The sequence below is a fragment of the Bufo gargarizans genome, chromosome 5, assembly GCF_014858855.1.
Source record: "Bufo gargarizans isolate SCDJY-AF-19 chromosome 5, ASM1485885v1, whole genome shotgun sequence".
Lineage (NCBI taxonomy): Eukaryota > Metazoa > Chordata > Amphibia > Anura > Bufonidae > Bufo > Bufo gargarizans.
The window spans coordinates 435,854,928-435,874,664 of record NC_058084.1 but is presented as its reverse complement, the minus strand read 5'-3'; the positions used below and the strand labels follow the sequence as shown (position 1 = coordinate 435,874,664).

Sequence of the window (19,737 nt, the reverse complement as noted above, 5' to 3'; positions counted from 1 at the left end):
GGGGAGAGGGGATGCCGCCTGGCCACCATGATTTATACAGGGAGGAGGGGGGGGGCACACTGGCCACCATGATTTATACATTTTTAGGTTGGGGGCCGCACTGGCACCAATGAATTTATACTGGGAGGGAGGGGGGGGCCGCACTGGCCACCAATAATTTAAAACTTGGGGAGGGAGGGGGGTCTGCCCCCTGCTGCCTGCAGGCACCTGATCTCTTACAGGGGGCTATGATACCACAATTAACCCTCAGGTGCTGCGGCACTGAAGGGGGTTAATTGTGCCGGATCACAGCCCCCTGTAAGAGATCGGATGCGGCCAGGACAGCAGGGGGCAGACATGTACACAGTTCTTAGTATATTCTAACTTGAAGCGTCCCCATCACCATGGGAACGCCTCTGTGTTAGAATATACTGTCGGATCTGAGTTTTCACGATCTAATTCCCATGGTGATGGGGACGGTTCGAGTTTAAATATATCATCGGATTGGAGAAAACTCCTATAGGGACTCCTGACTTTACATTGAAAGTCAATGGGGGACGGATCCGTTTGCAATTGCACCATATTGTGTCAACGTCAAACGGATCCGTCCCCATTAACTTGCATTGTAAGTCAGGACGGATCCGTTTGGCTCCGCGCGGCCAGGCGGACACCAAAACGACTTTTTTTTTTACTTTCCTTCATGTCTGGTGATCCTCCAAAAATCAAGGAAGACACACGGAAACAAAAATGGAAACGGATCACGGAACAATGGAACCCCGTTTTGCGGACCGTGAAAAAATACTGTTGTGTGCATGAGGCCTTAGTCTGATGCTAGGGTCCTCGGCAGGTGTTCTGGTCTCCTGCATTGCCTCCTGCCTAGGAGGTATCTAATTCTAATGGTAGCTATCATTGAGGTGAACACATTGCAACCGCACTGAATCCGGACCCATTCATTTCTATGGGGCTGTGCAGATAAGCGGTGATTTTCACACATCACTTGTGCGTTGCGTGAAAATCTCAGCATGCTCTATATTGTGCGTTTTTCACGCAACGCAGGCCCCCTAGAAATGAATGGGGCTGCATGAAAATCGCAAGCATCCGTGCGGATGCGGTCCGATTTTCACTCATGGTTGCTAGGAGATGATCGGGATGGGGATCCGATCATTATATTATTTTCCTTTATAACATGGTTATAAGGGGAAATAATGGCATTCTTAATACAGAATGATTACTAAAATAGGGCTGGAGGGGTTAAAAAAATAAAATAATAATAATTTAACTCACCTTAATCCACTTGTTTGAGCAGCCCGGCTTCTCTTCTTTCTTCTTTGCTGTGCAGGAGGAAAATGACCTGTGGTGACGTCACTGCGCTCATCACATGGTCCGTCACATCCGTGATGGACCATGTGATGAGCGCAGTGATGTCATCAAAGGTCCTTTACTCAGGTCCTGAAGACAGAAGAGAAGCCGGGCTGCGCGAACAAGTGGATTAAGGGGAGTTAAAAAAAATTATTTATTTTTTTAACCCCTCCAGCCCTAATTTACTAAGCATTCTGTATTAAGAATGCTATTATTTTCCCTTATAACCATGTTATAAGGGAAAATAATTACATCTACACAACCTTGAACCCAAACCTGAACTTCAGTGAAGATGTTCGGGTCTGGGTGACACGTTCAGTTTTTTATCACGCGCATGCAAAACGCATTGCACCCGCGTGATAAAAACTGAACAACGGAATGCAATCGCAGTCAAAACTGACTGAAATTGCGTACCTACTGGCGTGGGTTTGCCGCAATGCAAACGTGACACCCGTGTGAAAGAGGCCTTATAGAGGTTGGAGTCTTGGTTTTCTCAAACAGGACTCCACATTCTCTGCCTAGACATACTGTCAATTTGAAGAGCAGTAAGCACAGTATGCAGTTAGCTCCCTCTAGTGGTGGCTGCAGGCAGACAGAATGTTATAAGTCTGTATCTGTGCAGGAGATTTGGAGCTCTGTATTCAGGAAACAACGCTCCTGCTGCAATAATGATATATTAAAAAATATCAGTACAGAATTTTGAATCTACAAACGTGGTGATAAATGGTGGAGATTTACTTTCACACCGAAGTTTTTTTTTCATGGAAAAACTGGTAATGAATAACAAATAGGGGAACTACTGTATAATGTAGCTGTAGATCATTCTAACTATATTTCCACCTTTCCTATACCAATTGCAGACTTTACACGAGCTGCAAATGCTTACTTCTGGGAAGCATTACTTGTGCCTACCCTCATTTTGTAGGACAAGGCTGCCCAGGAGAACCCAGCTTTCTCTCCCTCAACCTGCGGCCCCCCAGCTGTTGCAAAACTACAATTCCCAGCTTGCCCTAATAGATGTGGCCTTTCCAGGCATTCTGGGAGTTGTAGTTTTGCAGAAGCTGGAGGGCCGCAGGTTGGGCATCCCTGCAATAGATCATGAAATTACCATGTCAGCAGTATCATTTTGGGCTAAAATGTGTAAATGCAAGGACAGTGCTACACCACCAGTTGTGTCTCTATGAATATCATGATCGATGATTTGTGAGCTTTCTCCTTGCAGATTAGATTGTCTAAAGCTAATGATTACCTGAAATGATCATTGCCCGGCCTGGAGCTCTGTCCTGCTAATTAATGCTTTTCTGCATATTTCCAGGCAAAATATTTGCTAACAGAGAAGACAGTGTATGTCTATTAGGGATGCGCAGACGGGCTCTTGTCTTCCAGCCAGTTATGCAACTCAGAGACGAAACTGATTTCAAGTAAGTGCCTATCCCATACAGAAGCCGTATCTCCGTCACCCGTCATCTCTCAGGATCCATAAGCTTTGTTAATGTTTCATTTATGGGCAGCGCACAACAATCTCAACGCAGACTAGCGTAGAGCAGTAACAGTCCATCCAAAACCGCCAGTTCACACCTGTCGGCGGAGGATCCACATGATCACACAAGGACGGCAGCAGACCTTCAATGGCTCAGCCTGAGAAAGGTGGAAGCTCCTTTTTGCAATTTTCATGCTTGAATGCAGAACCTCTGAGGATGCCCCGATGTCCTTTTGCCTTTTTAGTCTAGGTTCACATCTGCAGTCCTCTTCAGTTTTTCTATTCTGTTATAAGAACCTTAAAACTGCAGCGCCAGATCCGGTATATGCCGGACACCAGTGACAGCTACCAAATCCCATTGACTATAATGGGATCCAGCGTGTTTCCATTAGGATTTCCAGCATTCTGCCGGACAAAATACCGGTGAATGCAGCATTTTCTTTTTGTCCAGTATTTTTGCTGAAACTTCAGCCACAGGTGTGAACCTAGCCTTAAAGCCCAGACGTTGAGTTACATATGCCACCCAGTACTGTACACCGCAATATAGAACTGTAAATGTCCATCCTTGCAATACAAAGACTGCATGTTTCTGCCAGAACTGGAGCCGCTCAACATAGAGGGGCTATGCCATGTCCAAATGCCTGAACACTGAGCCAAGATGGACGAATGTCAAGACGTGTCTAAGAGATCTTGTTTGTAATCCTTCCGTTTTTTATCACGCGCGTGAAAAACACATCCAAACGCATTGCACCCACGCGGAAAAAACTGAACAACTGAACACAATCGCAGACAAAACTGAGTGAACTTGCTTGCAAAATGGTGCGAGTTTCACTGAACGCATCCGGACCTAATCCATCAATGCAGGCCACAATGCACGAACCGCGACCGTGGGGCAGCCGCAGCGGATCGCGGACCCATTCACTTTAATGGGTCCATGATCCAGCCGTTCCGCAAAAAGATAGGACAACGGAAGTACGGGACGAAACCCCACGGAAGCACTCCGTAGTGCTTCCGTAGGGTTCCGTTCTGCATCTCCGGATTTGCAGACCCATTGAAGTGAACGGGTCCGCATCCGTGATGCAGAATGCACAGGGAGCGGTGCTCGAGTATTGCGGATATGCAAATGCAGTCCGCAAAATGGTAATGGGACACCTACGGTCGTGTGCAGGCCTTATACAATGAATAATCTTTGGCTCAATTATGTCAGAGATTTACTGGTGATTCCTACGCCAGTCCTGATTTATTAAAGAGGACCTTTCACTACTCTACAAACTAAAAACTAACTATACCTGTGGGCAGAGCGGCGCCCAGGGGTCCCCCTGCACTTACTAGTAAGTCTGGGCGCCGCTCCGTTCGCCCGGTATAGGCTCCGGTGTCTGCGCTCCCTCTGACTGATTTCTTGTAGGAGGCGTGTCCCTTGCTGCACTGCTGGCCAATCGCAGCGCACAGCTCATAGCCAAAGGAGTAGTGCACTACCCATAAAGACAAAGATTCTTATTCAGCGTCTATGAAAAATCTACGTAGAAAACCACACTTAACTGGATCCGAAGCCAAACCGGCGGACCCACGTGAAAAGTCTACGTCAGGGTAAGACCCTTTGAAAGAAAAGATAACGCAAGTATACTATATTTGCGCAGGACGGCAGGAGCCGCATCAAAAGGGTAAGATCATTCCGACCTATAGGTCACTATACCCAAAATCTAACAGGACACTGCTGTTTCGGCATACATACAGCGGGACGCCGCTGTTTGCTCCAATTTTCCTTGCTCTCACTGCACGCGCTATTAGGCAGTATAAAGCTGCCTATGAGACACGGAGTTTACTACCTCTTACGATAACTCCCAAGGAACTCTCCCAGTTCAGTGCCAGCTATTCTTCGCAATTAGACTATACGTATGCTAATTTAATGACTGCTATCGAGCTCCATTTTAAATCACCGCAAATGATTTGATATTTCAAGTGACCCAGTTTTATATTTTTTATATTTTTAAGTTTATGAGTCAGTATTTTAGTACTATCCATTGTCTAGGATTTTTTATACATTAATGCTTACCATCTATTGAAAATTTTATGAACATTATTTGTCCAATTTACAAATGTCAGTCTAAACACTATCTCTAATTTTGTCTGTATAACTTATTTTGAAATTAATTATTTTAACCATTAAAAACAGTGGCCAATTATCTGGAGGTGTGCCCAGTCTCCTTTTACTATATACGATTTTCACTTTCTGAGTAGTGGGGTGCTACTACTCGACTGTGGGCACCCCGTTTGGTGGTCATCCAGACCTGTGCGTCTTAAACTATTTTGTATAGATTATATAAAGGGAACCTGTCCACCGGGATTTTGGGTATAGAGCTGAGGACATGGGTTGCTAGATGGCCGCTAGCACATCCGCAATACCCAGTCCCCATAGCTCTGTGTGCTTTTATTGTGTAAAAATACCGATTTGATACATATGCAAATTAACCTGAGATGAGTCCTGTACGTGAGATGAGTCAGGGACAGGACTCATCTCAGGTTAATTTGCATATGTATCAAATCGTTTTTTTTACACAATAAAAGCACACAGAGCTATGAGGACTGGGTATGGCGGATGTGCTAGCGGCCATCTAACAAGCTATGTCCTCAGCTCTATAGACAAAATCCCGGTGATAGGTTCCCTTTAAATTAAGTGATTTCGTGTTTTTTAGTTACGCCATGCTCTATTAAATGAAATGGTGTGGCAGTACAAGGACTCTCGAAGTCACAGTATTTGTATTGTATACAATAAATTTTCTTTCTTGCTTTCCAAACCCAGACACAGAATTCCAAAGGAGCAGTGGTGGCTGAAGCTGAGACCGCTGATGAAAATCCTGGCCAAGTATAAGACCAGCTATGACATTTCAGATGCTGGACAATTGGAGCACGTCAATCTGCCCAGGCCAAAGCGATCAGAAGCAGGAGTCCTCTAAAGCCAGGGACGCAGTCACCATGCCTCGTGTCATAACCCGTCTCCATTGTGTGCTTTACTGCTCGGTTATAGAATGGTTATCCATTTTATCTTTTGTAATTTAAGTTATATTGTTCCAGCACTTTATGTCCACACAATTTCCAGGTTATGTCTGAAAAACAAGTAGTGCTAAGAATATTACATGGAGAGAATATATCACAGCGCTCACTCCCCAAAGTTTGGTTTATTATTTTTTCTTTCCAAGTTTGTCGCCACAGACCTGAATGGGCTGCCATGTTCCCTGTATGTTGTGTGCAATGACGTTATACGTTTGTTACACTTTGTATTGGAGATGTAACGGATTCACATTTACACGTGCTATGTCTATTATTTCCCCCCCAGTGACAAGTTGCAGCATACATTGATGTGATGTAATAAAGTAACTTTGCAAAACATCGGAAATTGTCGAAAATTTCTTTTTTTTTATAAAAACCCTGATATATCACACCTTCACTCCAAAATACTGGCTTCAGAAAGTCGCAAAAAGGGCCTTTTGAAGCTTTTTCTTTTGCATTTTTTCGCCACTCACTTCAGTTTTGAAATATGGGTGGGAAAGCTGTGATAATGAGTTTGAATCCAGATTTATCACAAAGACCCTTTTTAAAAAGTTGCAATCTCACTCCAGTAGGTGGAGTAGGAAAACTGGAGAAGCTTTTTTAGAAAAAAGGTCTAAAGAATGTGTCATCAGTAAAGGAGTATATTGTTTTTATGTTAAACATTTTAACTTTGTAATTTTTTAATGTCTGTATTTAAACAAAAACTATAAAATCCTGCAGTTCTCACACTTGCCACTAAGACTAATAATAGGCGCCACTTTTTGGTCTGCACAGTTATCTGCTTATCTGTTCTAATCCTGCCTGTAATGATATCACCTCTATGTATAGATAAGACAGGATCCACCATTCACAATAAGTGATTGTCAGGGCTTATCTATACTTCCCTTGTACAATGACCTCTGTACAGGTCACACAGCATGCCTAGAAAACTCTCCCATACAATGGACAGGAGGGGAACTCATTGACTTCTATCTATGGCCCATGTGGCTGCCATAAAGCAATTCTATAAATGCTGTAAAGATAATCTCAGGCAAGATGGCCGCCCACCTAATCATTTTCAGGAAATAGAATAAAAAAAACTGTAATCAGAATATAAAAAAATAAAATTTGAAAAGGAGATGTGTTGCTCTCTGGTTTTAACTGGCAGACAGACATTTCATTTAAGGATGAGACAAATTTATGAAACGTGACATTTGATAAATGTGGCGTAAAGTACGCCAATACAGACTCAAGCGAAGCTAACTTCAAATATTACCATCATGATAAATTATGGGGATTACTAACTGGTTCGGGCACCGCAGCAGTCTCGTGGCTACGGTAAGCTGCATACATGATGGAAACCTTACAAAAAGTTGTAGTCAATGAGACAACCCAGTTAGAGGGAATGTATAGTTTTAAGAAAGTCATGTTCATGCAGCTTTGTGCCTAAATAAATTCAGTTAATCTAAACGTTAACTTTAATAGTGATGACCTATCCTCTGGGTGGGGGTCCGACACCTGGGACCCCCACTGATCAGCTGTTTGAGAAGCCAGCAGCGCTCGCAGTAGTGCCACAGCCTTCTCCAGTAACACCACATGTCCTAGGCGCAGCTCAGCCGCCAGCACCTTTTCCAAACAGCTGATTGGCAGTGGTCCTGGGTAGGGATAAACGAATCGACTTCGGATGAAACAATCCGAAGTTGAGTCGCATAATACTTTGTTTGAATACTGTACGTAGTGAGTGCTCCGTACAGTATTAGAATGTATTGGCTCTGATGAGCCAAAGTTATTACTTCGCGAAGTGTAATAACTTCAGAAATGGATTTCTACTGTAAAAAAACATTTCCCGAACTCGGGTAATAGCCTCGGCTCATAGGAGCCAATACATTCTAATACTGTACGGAGCGCTTGCTTCGTACAGTATTCAAAGTTTTATGCGAATCGACTTTGGATGTTTCATCCGAAGTCGATTCGCTCATCCCTAGTCCTGGGTATCAGACCCTCACCGATCAGATACTGAGGACCTGATGCTGGCAGCATCTGTATTAAAGTCTCGTAAAAACCCCTTTAGGAGAATAAAACCCCATCGTGACCACACAACTGCTGTGTTTGTTACAAGGTATTAGGTCGGTGTCAGATGGCCGACAACGGGTCATCTGACCCAAGCTCACGGCATCACAGTGATTTAAGAAGCAGTCAGTTCCTATCTGACCGTGGGTCTACTGTACTGTACTCATAGCATCATGAGAGCATAGTAGACCAGCAGTAAGGCAGGAACCGACAGCATCAGCAGTCATCATGATGTTGTGAGTTTGGGTCCAGGAGACGAGGCCGACACACGGACTGTTTTTCCTGGACAACACACAGCTGACTGACACTGACCTTAGTCTAGATAAGAGTTTGTCGCAGACATTTGTAATATTGTCATGTTTACCTCACCTGGAATTGCCTAGACCAGAGATCTCTGAGGTTCCTCAGAACTTCATCAAGGATTCCCCTTAAGACATCAGCAAGACCAAATAAGAAAAATTCCACAGTGCCCCCATAACACAGGAGGAAATGGAGGAACCATTCTTTATATGGGCAGCGTACAGGAGCATTCATGTCTGATCCATGAGGAAGAGGATGATGGGGGTTGCACAACATCAGCCACATGAAGACTGACAGTTGGACATGTTATGAAAAATAGTACAAATTATTCATGTTTAATGCAGTTTTTTCAAAGTTCTTTTATTTTATCATTTTCTCCATCGGACATCAAGCACTGTGTTCTTCACTGCGGCTGACAGATATTTTACTGAAGGGTAAAAAAAGATCAGGGCTTTTTCCAAGTGAAAATGATGGATGGCGTGATCGGGTCCATCAGGCAATGAATCCGCACTTTAGCCGCTGCATATGGAAACCACAGGGCATTAGCTCCACATTACGTTACGTTACAGTGTCTCAACTCCAGTTTGAGTTTGGAATATCCAATTTTAGGAACATCAGATGTACATAATATAAGATATGTCAAAATATTTCTGGGCTTTTATTTTTAATACTATAATTCAGCATTACAAGAAAAATTACAAGATTATAAAATAAATGTCAAAGCATTTATAAATAGGTATCCTTTACAAGGACTAATAAACTTTGTGCGGTAGTAGGAACTCATCTTCTTTGTGAAGAATAATCTCATCGAATAATCCAGGACGGATCTTTTGCAATACTAGCATTTTCAGGGCCCAGAACAGCCATTCCATGTGTGCACTGGCCAATAGCCAAATATCTGGGGGGTGAAAGACAAGCATCGTGATTGTTGCAGCTTCTACAGGAAGCACTTGTTATCTAAACTTTTCAAGCCCTATAGAAAAAGCTTCTACACCAATTTTCTAGCATAAATCCTTGGGGGGGGGTCCTACACTGGGGAGCACTGCAGCCTCTGCACATTGTATAGCGGCTGTGCTTGGTATTACAGTCCAAGCCAATTCACTTGTAAATAGGCCATGTAACCGATGGATGTGACATCACTGGGCAGGAGTCAAACCCCCACCGGTCAGATACTGATGACCCATCATGAAGATAGATTATCAATATTCTGCTCCCAGAAAACCCCTTAACGTTTAATTCAGTACAACATTTTAATGCCAATTTCTGAAAGTGTGTATGGACTACATACTAGATAAAACAAAAAGTATTTCTCAACAGCGCAGGTCTGTGAAAAGTGCATTGGCTTCTTAAGCATTCCTTTGCTTAAGGGTCCATTCACACGTCCACAAAAGGGTCTGCATTCATTCTCTATGGGCCCGGACGTGAAGCGCAGAGCACACTATGTGCTCTCCGCTTCCGCATTTGCGGAGCGCGGCCCCGAACTTCCGGGTTTCGGCCCTTCCGGTCCGCAGCTCCGCAAAAGATAGAACATGTCCTATTCTTGTCCGCAGCTGCGGACAAGAATAGGCATTTCTATAGCGGGTGCCGGCCAGGTGTGTTGCGGGTCCGCAACACACCACGGACGTGTGAATGGACCCTTAGAGCTTATGCACACAGCCCGTGATGCGGGGTACACGTGCCCGGTGCCCGCATATTGCAGCCCTGCTGTTTGCGGGCCTCAATATGGACACGGCCGGGCAACAGCTCTGTGCATAAGCCCTTGGAGTACATTTGCATGGCCATGTTAGGTCCATACCTTTCTTGATGAAAGCGAAAATGAAAAAAATAAATAAATAAAAATTATGGATCCAACATGAAGTTTATCCTAAAGTCATGCAGCACATAAACTAATGTCCATCTCACAATTTTGCGCTGTTTGGGAAGTTCACTCTAAGGGGGCATCTGTCAGCAGTTTTGTACCCATGAAGCTGGCTGACCTGTTACATGTTTACTTGGCAGCTGAAGGCATCTGTGTCGGTCCCATGTTCATATGTGCCCACAATGCTGAGAAAAATAAAGTTTTAATATATGCAAATGAACCTCTAGGAGCAACAGGGGCGTTGTCATTACACCTAGAGGCTCTGCTCTCTCTGCAACTGCTGCGCCCTCTCCACTTTGACAGGACCAGGCAATGAAAACGTCATTACGCCTGGCCCTGTCAATCAAAGTGCAGAGGGCCCAGCAGTTGCAGAGAGAGCAGAGTCTCTAGGTGTAATGACAACGCCCCCATTGCTCCTAGAGGCTCATTTGCATATATTAAAACATAATTTTTCTCAGCAATGCAGAACATATGAACATGGGACCAACACAGATGCCTTCAGCTGTCATAGGTACAAATCTGCTGACAGAGGCCATTTAATACTTATGTTATATTGTACTAGAGACACAGTTTATAAAATCTTTAGGGTGAAATTGCATGACGTAGGTCAACAACGGGCTAAAACTACGAGTACATCCACTTAGTAATAGCACACCTACCTGCTGGCGACATTAATGAGATCTGAATGACTGACAGCAAACAGCTGCTCCCTGTGTCTCTGTCTCATCTCGTCAGTTATACCATGCAGGAAAAGATTCATGCCTAAAATACAAAGATTGCTGTAATAAGTGATTCAAGCAAACGGCAGTATGGGTGTGAGGTTTAACCCATTATAGAGGAGATGAAGGTGTGGAATACGGCACGGTATTTGTGGATTGTTCTTCGTTAGAGGACTTGGCTTTGGCAGCCCGTTCCTGCTATCTCCAAGCACGGTTTTAGAGCCTGCAATGGTTCCTGCCCAACACAGACTCTAGTTTGGAAGTAGCCGGGTTTACATGGATTGTCTCACCAATTACCCTGACAGAATATCACTAGGACTACAACGAGTGCTAGAAAAGTTACTCAAATGATCAGACATGGTAAGGTTAAAGCTGTAAGCGCACTGGCATCATGGTTTACCTTACTGCAGAATCCACGATGGATAAGGAGTCGTATTAAATGGAAAATGTAGGGTTACCTGGCCACAAGACCCAGGCCTCCCCACAGTTCTACTGAACTAAATGTAAGCCACCAAAGCACTCTATTTAAGTTTTCCAACTTTTTTATAATGAAGCTTCAGAACAGGTCATCAGTATTAGACCGGCAGAGGCCAGACCCCCGACGATCAGCTGTTTGAGGAGGCTGCACCATTCTTGTGAGTGGCGGTATCTTCTCAAACAGCTGATTAGCGGGGATCCTGGGTGTCTGTCCCCCACCAATCAGAAACTAGTATAAAAAAAGTAGGAAAACCTCTTTAAGGTTCAGTTTAGTAGAACCATGAAGGGTCCTGAAATCACAAACGTAAAGAAGACCCAATAAATGTGACCATATTATGGCATTGTGAAACTGACCTTATAAATATGGCCCAGAGTAAAGCACCGCGGTACTCAAGTAAATACATCAGTCACGCGGTCTAGTTGCAGCTCAGCCCCATTCAAGTCAATGGAGCTGAGCTGCAGCACCAAGCACAGCCACTAAACAATGTACGGCGCTGTGCTTGGAAAGCTGTCGGGAGCCTGCATCACTCACCGGAGCTCCGGCGAGCACAGCAGTTACCCGAATTAGCTGATCGACTGGGGTGCCAGAACTCAGACCCCCGCTGATGTGATAATGATGACCTATACTTTTCCAGGATATCGATATGGTAAATAGGTGCAAGGAAAATTCCCCAATGGGGCAGCGGTCCAATATAAGCCCATTGTTAATTAGTCTGTCTTCTCTATTTGATTTGATTTTTCGGGTCAGTGTTAGGCCTCTTTCACACGAGCGTGTCCGGATAAGGTCCGGATGCGTTGCAGCAAACCTGCGCGAGTAGGTACCCAATTGCAGTCAGTTTTGACTGCGATTGCGTTCCATTGTTCAGTTTTTATCGCGCGGGTGCAATGTGTTTTGCACGCACGTGATAAAAAACTGAATGTGGTACCCAGACCCAAACTTCTTCACAGAAGTTCAGGTTTGGGCTCAAGGTTGTGTAGATTGTATTATTTCCCCTTATAACATGGTTATAAAGGGAAAATAATAGCATTCTGAATACAGAATGCATAGTACAATAGCGCTGGAGGGGTTAAAAAAAGGAGATTTTTGTATAACTTACCAGTTAAATCTCTTTCTCGCTCTTCCTTGGGGGACACAGACCTTGGTATAGCTCAGCTCCCTAGGAGGCGTGACACTAAGTAAAACTGTTAAGCCCCTCCTCCATCAGCTATACCCTCAGCCTGGAGATAGAGGCTACCAGTTGCGTGTCCAAGTAGTGAAAGGATAACAACCAACAATGGAAACAACAGCCAGCAACCCAACGGGGCGCCAGACCATAACCCTACAACCAAAACACAGAAGGGTGGGTGCTGTGTCCCCCAAGGAAGAGCGAGAAAGAGATTTAACTGGTAAGTTATACAAAAATCTCCTTTTCTCGCCCATTTTCCTTGGGGGACACAGACCTTGGGACGTTCAAGAGCAGTCCAAGAAGGGCGGGACCACAAACCCAAGGCGGAACACCACCGGAGCATCAGAAAACCGCCGCCTGCAAAACCAGGCGGCCCAAAGCAGCATCCGCTGATGCATGCGTATGCACTCTATAGAACCTCGTGAAAGTGTGCAGAGAGGACCAAGTGGCTGCTTTGCACAACTGTTCAGCCGAGGCCCGATGCCTCTGCGCCCAGGAAGCTCCGACTGCTCTGGTGGAATGAGCAGTGACTCCGAAAGGCGGAGCTCTGCCCTTGGCTCGATAAGCCTCAGACACCGCCAGTTTAATGAAACGGGCAATAGCCACCTTGGAGACCGCCAAACCCTTGCGCGAACCCTCCGGAACCACAAACAGGGAGTCCGTGCGCCGAAAGGATCCGGTGACCTCCAGGTAAATCTTCAACGCCCTGACCACATCCAGACGGTGCAGTTCCCGTTCTCTGGGGTGGGAAGGAGAGGGACAGAGCGACGGAAGGACGATGTCCTCATTGATGTGAAAGGCGGAGACCACCTTTGGCAGGAAGGACGGGACAGGCCGAAGCACAACCTTATCCTGGTGGAAGATCAGGAAAGGTTCGGAGCAAGAAAGAGCCGCTAACTCCGACACCCGTCGGAGAGACGTGATGGCCACAAGAAAGATGACCTTGCAGGACAGAAGGCGAAGGGAGACCTCCCGTAAAGGCTCGAAGGGGGCTGATTGGAGCGCCGAGAGCACCACATTCAGGTCCCAGGATGGAACTGGAGGGCGGTATGGTGGAACAGAGTGAGCCACCCCTTGTAAGAAGGTCTTAATTGGCCCTAGAGGGGCCAGGGGACGCTGGAGAAGAATAGACAGCGCCGAAATCTGTCCCTTCAGAGAACTGAGGCTCAGCCCCAGATCCAGACCCGACTGGAGGAAGGACAGGATCATGGGAAGAGAAAACCGGAGAGGTGGGATGCTCCGGGACTCACAGAACCCCAGATAGGACCTCCAAACCCGATAGTAGATCCTAGAGGATACGGGCTTACGAGCACGGATCATGGTGCAGACTACGTCCGTGGAGAACCCCCGTCGCGTTAAGACGGCGGTCTCAACAGCCACGCCGTCAAACGTAGCGAGCCTAAATGCTCATGGAAGATCGGTCCCTGAGAGAGAAGGTCTTCCCTGGAGGGCAGTGGCCACGGTGCGTCTGCCAACAGCAACATTAGGTCGGCGTACCAAGACCGGCGGGGCCAATCCGGGGCGATTAGAATCGCGGGAACGCCCTCTGCCGCGATCCTCCGAAGAACCCGTGGCAGGAGGGGGAAAGGAGGAAAGACGTACAGAAGGGAGAATTCGCGCCACGGAAGGACGAGCACGTCGGCGCCGTACGCCTTCGGGTCCCGTGCCCTGGCCAGGTATCGGGGGACCTTGTGGTTGAATTTGGAAGCCATGAGGTCCACGTCGGGGCGACCCCAGCGAAGACAAAGGGCTTCGAACACCTCTGGGTGCAGGGACCATTCTCCCGGGTCGATGGTGGACCGGCTGAGGAAATCCGCCGCCCAGTTGTCCACCCCCGGGATGTAAATCGCGGATAAGGCCGGCACGTGCGTCTCCGCCCAGAGGAGAATGAGGGTCACCTCTTGCATCGCTGCGAGTGCCTCCCTGATGGTTTATGTATGCCACAGCCGTGGCATTGTCCGATTGGATCCGAACAGGGTGGCCCCTCAGTAGATGGGTCCAGTGTCTGAGAGACAGAAGAATCGCCCTCAGTTCCAGAATATTGATTGGAAGTCTGGACTCCGATAGAGACCAAACGCCCTGGACGGACCGGGGAGGGAAAATCCCCCCCACCCCCGTAAGCTGGCATCGGTGGTAATCACCAGCCAGTTCAGTGGGAGGAAGGACCTCCCCCGTAGAGGGATATGCAACCACCAGCTGAGGGAAGCCCGAGCCAGGGGAGACAGAAGAAAGGTCCTGTCCAGACTCCTCGGTGATTTGTCCCAGGCCGACAGAATTGCCCTCTGAAAGGTGCGGGATCGGAATTGTGCGAACGGCACCGCTTCGAAACAGGCAACCATCTTCCCCAACAACCGCATGCTGGATCTGAGGGAAGGGCGGTGATGACGGAGGAGACTGCGAACCGACCCGCAAAGGGCCAGACGCTTGTCCGACGGGAGGCGGACCTCCGCCAACTCCGTATCCAGGAGCATCCCCAGGAAGATCAGCCGTCTGGAGGGCTTGGGGTGGTTGATGATCCAACCGAACCGCGTCAGGGTCTCCAGAGTGAGTTCCACACTGCCGGATGCCTGAGAGAAGGAGGGTGCCTTGACCAAGATGTCGTCCAAGTAAGGGAGAAGAAAAACACTTCTTGAACGCAGAAGGGCCAAGACAGGGGCCAGGACCTTGGTGAATACTCGAGGAGCCGTCGCCAGACCAAAGGGAAGGGCGACGAATTGGAAGTGATCGTCCCCCACCGCGAAGCGCAGGAAGCGGTGATGACATGGAGCAACCGGAACGTGGAGATATGCATCCTGAACGTCGATCGAGGCCATGAAATCCCCTCTTTCCAGGGAGGCCACTGCGGACCTGAGAGACTCCATCCGGAATCTCTGCAGTCGGAGAAAACGTTTCAGGCGCTTTAGGTCCAAGATCGGTCGCACTGAGCCTTCCTTCTTGGGAACCACAAAGAGGTTCGAGTAGAACCCCCTGAACCTTTCCGTCGGAGGCACGGGGGCGACGACACCCTTGTCCATTAGAGAGCGAATGGCCGCGAAGAAGGCGGCCGCTCGTACGGGATCCCGCGGAGGACGGGACCGGAAGAAACGGTCTGGCGGAAAGGACGCAAATTCGATCTTGTATCCGCAAGATACAATCTCGAGCGCCCATGCGTCTGAGATGTGGGCCCGCCATACGTTTCTGAACAGTAGAAGGCGGCCCCCCACCCGGGTGGGTGGGGGCGCATCTTCAGGCAGAGGGCTGCTGGCCTGTGGGAGCCCGTGTGGGCTGGGGCTTGCGCCAGGTAGATTGCGTCCGAAAAAACGGCTTCTTGCGTCTATCCTGGGCTGGGCCAGAGGAAGAAGAACTGGCCGCGGGTCTAGACCCGGTGGGCTTGCGAAAAGACCGAAAACGGGACGAACCAGCGCGACCACGGGGGGCGCCCCTCGGCCTGGACTGGGGGAGGTGAGTACTCTTCCCACCCGTGGCCTCAGATATAAGTTCGTCCAGACGGGTTCCGAACAAGCGGGAACCCGTGAATGGTAGGCCGGCCAAAGAGCGTTTGGAAGCGGCGTCCGCCGCCCAAACCTTCAGCCAGAGTTCCCTCCTGACAGAAACTGCCAGGGCAGAGGAACGGGCAATGAGGGCACCCGCATCAAGAGAGGCCTCACAGACAAATATTCCGGCCTGGACAATTAGTTGGGCTAAGGAACGGAGGTCCTGTAGAGGGACGTCCGACCCTAACTCCTGTTCCAGTTGCAAACCCCATTCAGAGACCGCTTTACCAGCCCAGGCGGAGGCAAAGACCGGTCTAAGGGCCGAACCAGAGGCAGTAAATATGGCCTTGGAGAGGGATTCCGTACGACGGTCCTCAGCAGACTGGAGGGAAGATCCGTCTTGTACAGGAATAGTAGTGCTTTTGGACAGGCGAGCCACGGGAGGATCAACCTTAGGCGGGGACGTCCACGTGGTCACAGAATCCGCTGGAAAGGGATAACAAATGTCCAGCTTTTTGGGTGTAACAAAGCGGACGTTAGGCCGGGTCCAAGCCTTGGACACCACAGAAGAAAAATCAGCGTGGATGGGAAAGACCTTGGAGGCCTGTCTGGGGCGGAGAAAGGACACGCCGGCCTGTTCAGAGCTGGGGGGGGTCATCGTGTATGTGAAAGGTATCACGGATGCTAGTGATAAGATGCCCCACCGCGGACGCCAATTTGGACGGAAGCTCTGAGTCCATGTCCACGTCCGAATCCGCCAGTTCTCCCTCAGAAGGCGTATCCCTTTGAGAGGATAGGCTTGACTGAGCTCGCACGCATGGCGGAGAGAGCGAAGCATCTGGAGAAGATGTGCGCTCAACCCTTGAACGTTTCTGAATATGCCGGGCCCTGGAAGATTCGCTGGGAGGCAGGGAACCAGTGGGGGCGGCAGAAACTGTAGTTCCAGCGGGTGCGACAGGGATTGTGGCAGCCTGCGGGAGAGGCGGTCTATCCACGAGACGGCCCACTACGTGTGTAAGGCTTCCCACCGCCTGAGACAGAGACCTAGCCCAGTCAGGGGGTTCAGAGGCACCGGGGGGCGCAGCGGAAAGCGGGCCCTGCACCGGGGCCTGACATGCAAGGCAATGCGGCTCAGATTGCCCACGCGGAAAAAGTTCCTTACAGGCGGTACAGGCATGGTACCAGGGTTTGGGGGCACCCGTGGGATCTGACATGCTGAAAAGTGGTCGTACCCCAATACAGAGACCACAAGGGATATAGCAGCTATGACCAGGAGGGTTAGGAGAGGGTTAACTGTCCTACCAGTGCCTCAGAAGAACGTCAGGAGTAGAGAAGGATCAGCAGCAGCTGCAGCAGCAGCAGCAGGGAGCAGCAAACAGCAGAGAGCCTGCAGATAGCGCCCACAGAAGCCGAGCGATGCACCAGGTGCTCAGAGTCCCCCACGTGTCCCAGCTTCCTGTCTAGGAGTGAGGAAGCGCGGGAAGAATTCAGCAGAAGCGCGGGGAACAAGCTCCGCCCCCTCCAGCGCTTGAAATGTCTCCTGTGAAGGAGAACCTAACTCCGCCCCCAAAATGACGCGCGCGCGCGTAAGCCACGCCCCCTGCTGCCGAAAAAAACTCGCAGGGCTAAGAAGAAGCCGGATGCCGTGAAATAAAGGGCCCACAGGCCCCAAGAGTGCGGCGATTCTTCCCAGGTGGGTGACCTTCTGCCACCATTGTCCCCTGCCCCGCCGATCCCGATATGGTCATGTCGGGCATAAGCCCCGCCCCCCGTTCGGAACGGAGCGGGCGGCGGCGGGAGGGAGAGAGGAAGAGATCAGCAGTCTTGAAGAGTAGTCTGAAAATGGGGGAAAAACGGCGTGGGGGTGCAGGATACACGGAGGGGAGCTGGGGAGGGTCTGCTGGAGCGCTCAGAATGAGCGACCACGGGTGCCCCCCTTACCCAGAGGGGGAAGATGTACATACATGCTTGCCGATAGGGACGGGGTATGGGCTGGAATAGCCATCTCACCTGTCTTCACCCTCAGTTCCTTCCAGCAGGGTCGCCCCTTCAGCTACTGGCACCGCAGTGGCAGGAAGCTGGGAGAGGGGCTTTGCGTGCGGGCGACCCCCTAGCTGGCGGGATGTAGGGGAGCCATTGCTGCCCAGATCCTCCTATTGCTTCTGTGGGGGAGGCAGCAGTGCAGATAAGTTGGCACTGGCGCAGCTCACCCCGGGAGAGCAGAGAGGCCCAATGCGTCTCTGGTATCCCTAGGAAAAAATAGAATAACAAAATTAGAAAAATAAAATAACATAAAATAACAAGGAGAAAACAGCCCTGCAGTAGCAGGGGGTGTCTTGCCTCCTTGGACACTAAGCTAAAAACTGGTAGCCTCTATCTCCAGGCTGAGGGTATAGCTGATGGAGGAGGGGCTTAACAGTTTTACTTAGTGTCACGCCTCCTAGGGAGCTGAGCTATACCCAAGGTCTGTGTCCCCCAAGGAAAATGGGCGAGAAAAAAAAAAAATTAACTCCCCTTAATCCACTTGATCGCGCAGCCGGCATCTCTTCTGTCTTCTTCTTTGAGGAATAGGACCTTTGATGGCATCACTGTGCTCATCACATGGTCTTTTACCATAGTGATTGATCATGTGATGGACCATGTGATGAGTGTAGTGACGTCATCAAAAGGGAGTTAAATAATTTTTACATTTTTTTTAACCCCTCCAGCGCTATTGTACTATGCATTCTGTATTAAGAATGCTATTATTTTCCCTTATAACCATGTTATAAGGGAAAATAATCAAGATCGGGTCCCCATCCAGATCGTCTCCTAGCAACCGTGCGTGAAAATCGCACCACATCCGCACTTGCTTGCGGATGCTTGCGATTTTCACGCAGCCCCATTCACTTCTATGGGGCCTGCGTTGCGTGAAAAAAGCACAAATTAGACCATGCTGCGAGTTTCACGCAATGCACAATTGATGCGTGAAAATCACCGCTCATGTGCACAGCCCCATAGAAATGAATGGGTCCAGATTCAGTGCGGGTGCAATGCGTTCACCTCACGCATTGCACCCGCGTGGAAATCTCGCCCATGTGAAAGGGGCCTAAGAGTTGGTATTTAACTACACCTATACAACGTTATACTAGGGTGGTCTTATCTAACGTGTGCTTTGCTTCTTTCCCTACACCCATATCATACTGATATCTATTACTGGGGAAGTATAGATATCCTATATCTCCTCATACAGCTGATCGGCAGGGGTGCTGGGAGTCGGACCCCTGCCAGTCTGATATTGATGACCTATCCTGAGGATAGGTCATCAATAGTAAAAGCCTGGACAGCCCCTTAAGGCTATTCGGTATTACACCTGCCGATTTTTCGGCAGATGATCGCTAATGAGCGTTACCAATCATCTTGTGGTGTAATACTGCCGCCGATTGCCTGATGATCGTGCAAACGCTCAAAGATCATTGTTTTCCAGCGGCAGACCGCGCTGTCTCATTACGATCTGCGGCCGGCAAACCACTATACAGTATGGCGACAAGCGATGGCATAACGATTGCTCCTCCCCATGCTGCGGAGGAGGAGATCTCTGCAAGTAATAGCAGCAGTCTCCTCCGCTAGCTAGCGGCAATTGCTGGGAAGGAACGCTTCTCTCCGGACAATCGCTTGCTCAATCGGCCTGTGTAATATAGGCTTTAGCTGTGATGTGGAAGCTAGTGCATTGCTCAATGCAATGATGTAGAAAGAGAAAGTCAGCAAAATGAGGCAAGGACCGTCACAACACAATACTGTAGCTGCCTCCATAGCATATAGATGGCCCCCTTTGAGGACATGGCGATAT

General features: G+C 48.6%; 2 protein-coding genes across 6 annotated transcripts in view; one reads left to right on the top strand and one right to left on the bottom strand.

Moving 5' to 3' along the window:
• Window positions 1-6,205, top strand: part of LOC122939258 (phosphofructokinase, platelet) — a 94,280-nt gene extending 88,075 nt beyond the window's left edge. For all 5 annotated transcript variants that reach the window (XM_044295317.1, XM_044295314.1, XM_044295316.1 and 2 more), the window contains 2 exons: window positions 2,654-2,759; window positions 5,619-6,205. In XM_044295317.1, coding sequence (XP_044151252.1) covers window positions 2,654-2,759; window positions 5,619-5,772 — 260 coding nt within the window. In that variant the 3' untranslated portion in view covers window positions 5,773-6,205. The remainder of the gene's footprint in view (window positions 1-2,653; window positions 2,760-5,618) is intronic.
• A 2,359-nt stretch (window positions 6,206-8,564) lies between these two features.
• Window positions 8,565-19,737, bottom strand: part of PITRM1 (pitrilysin metallopeptidase 1) — a 71,329-nt gene continuing 60,156 nt past the window's right edge. The window contains exons 26-27 of the mRNA XM_044294376.1: window positions 10,733-10,835; window positions 8,565-9,113 (exon numbers count right to left, since the gene is read on the bottom strand). Coding sequence (XP_044150311.1) covers window positions 9,020-9,113; window positions 10,733-10,835 — 197 coding nt within the window. The 3' untranslated portion in view covers window positions 8,565-9,019. The remainder of the gene's footprint in view (window positions 9,114-10,732; window positions 10,836-19,737) is intronic.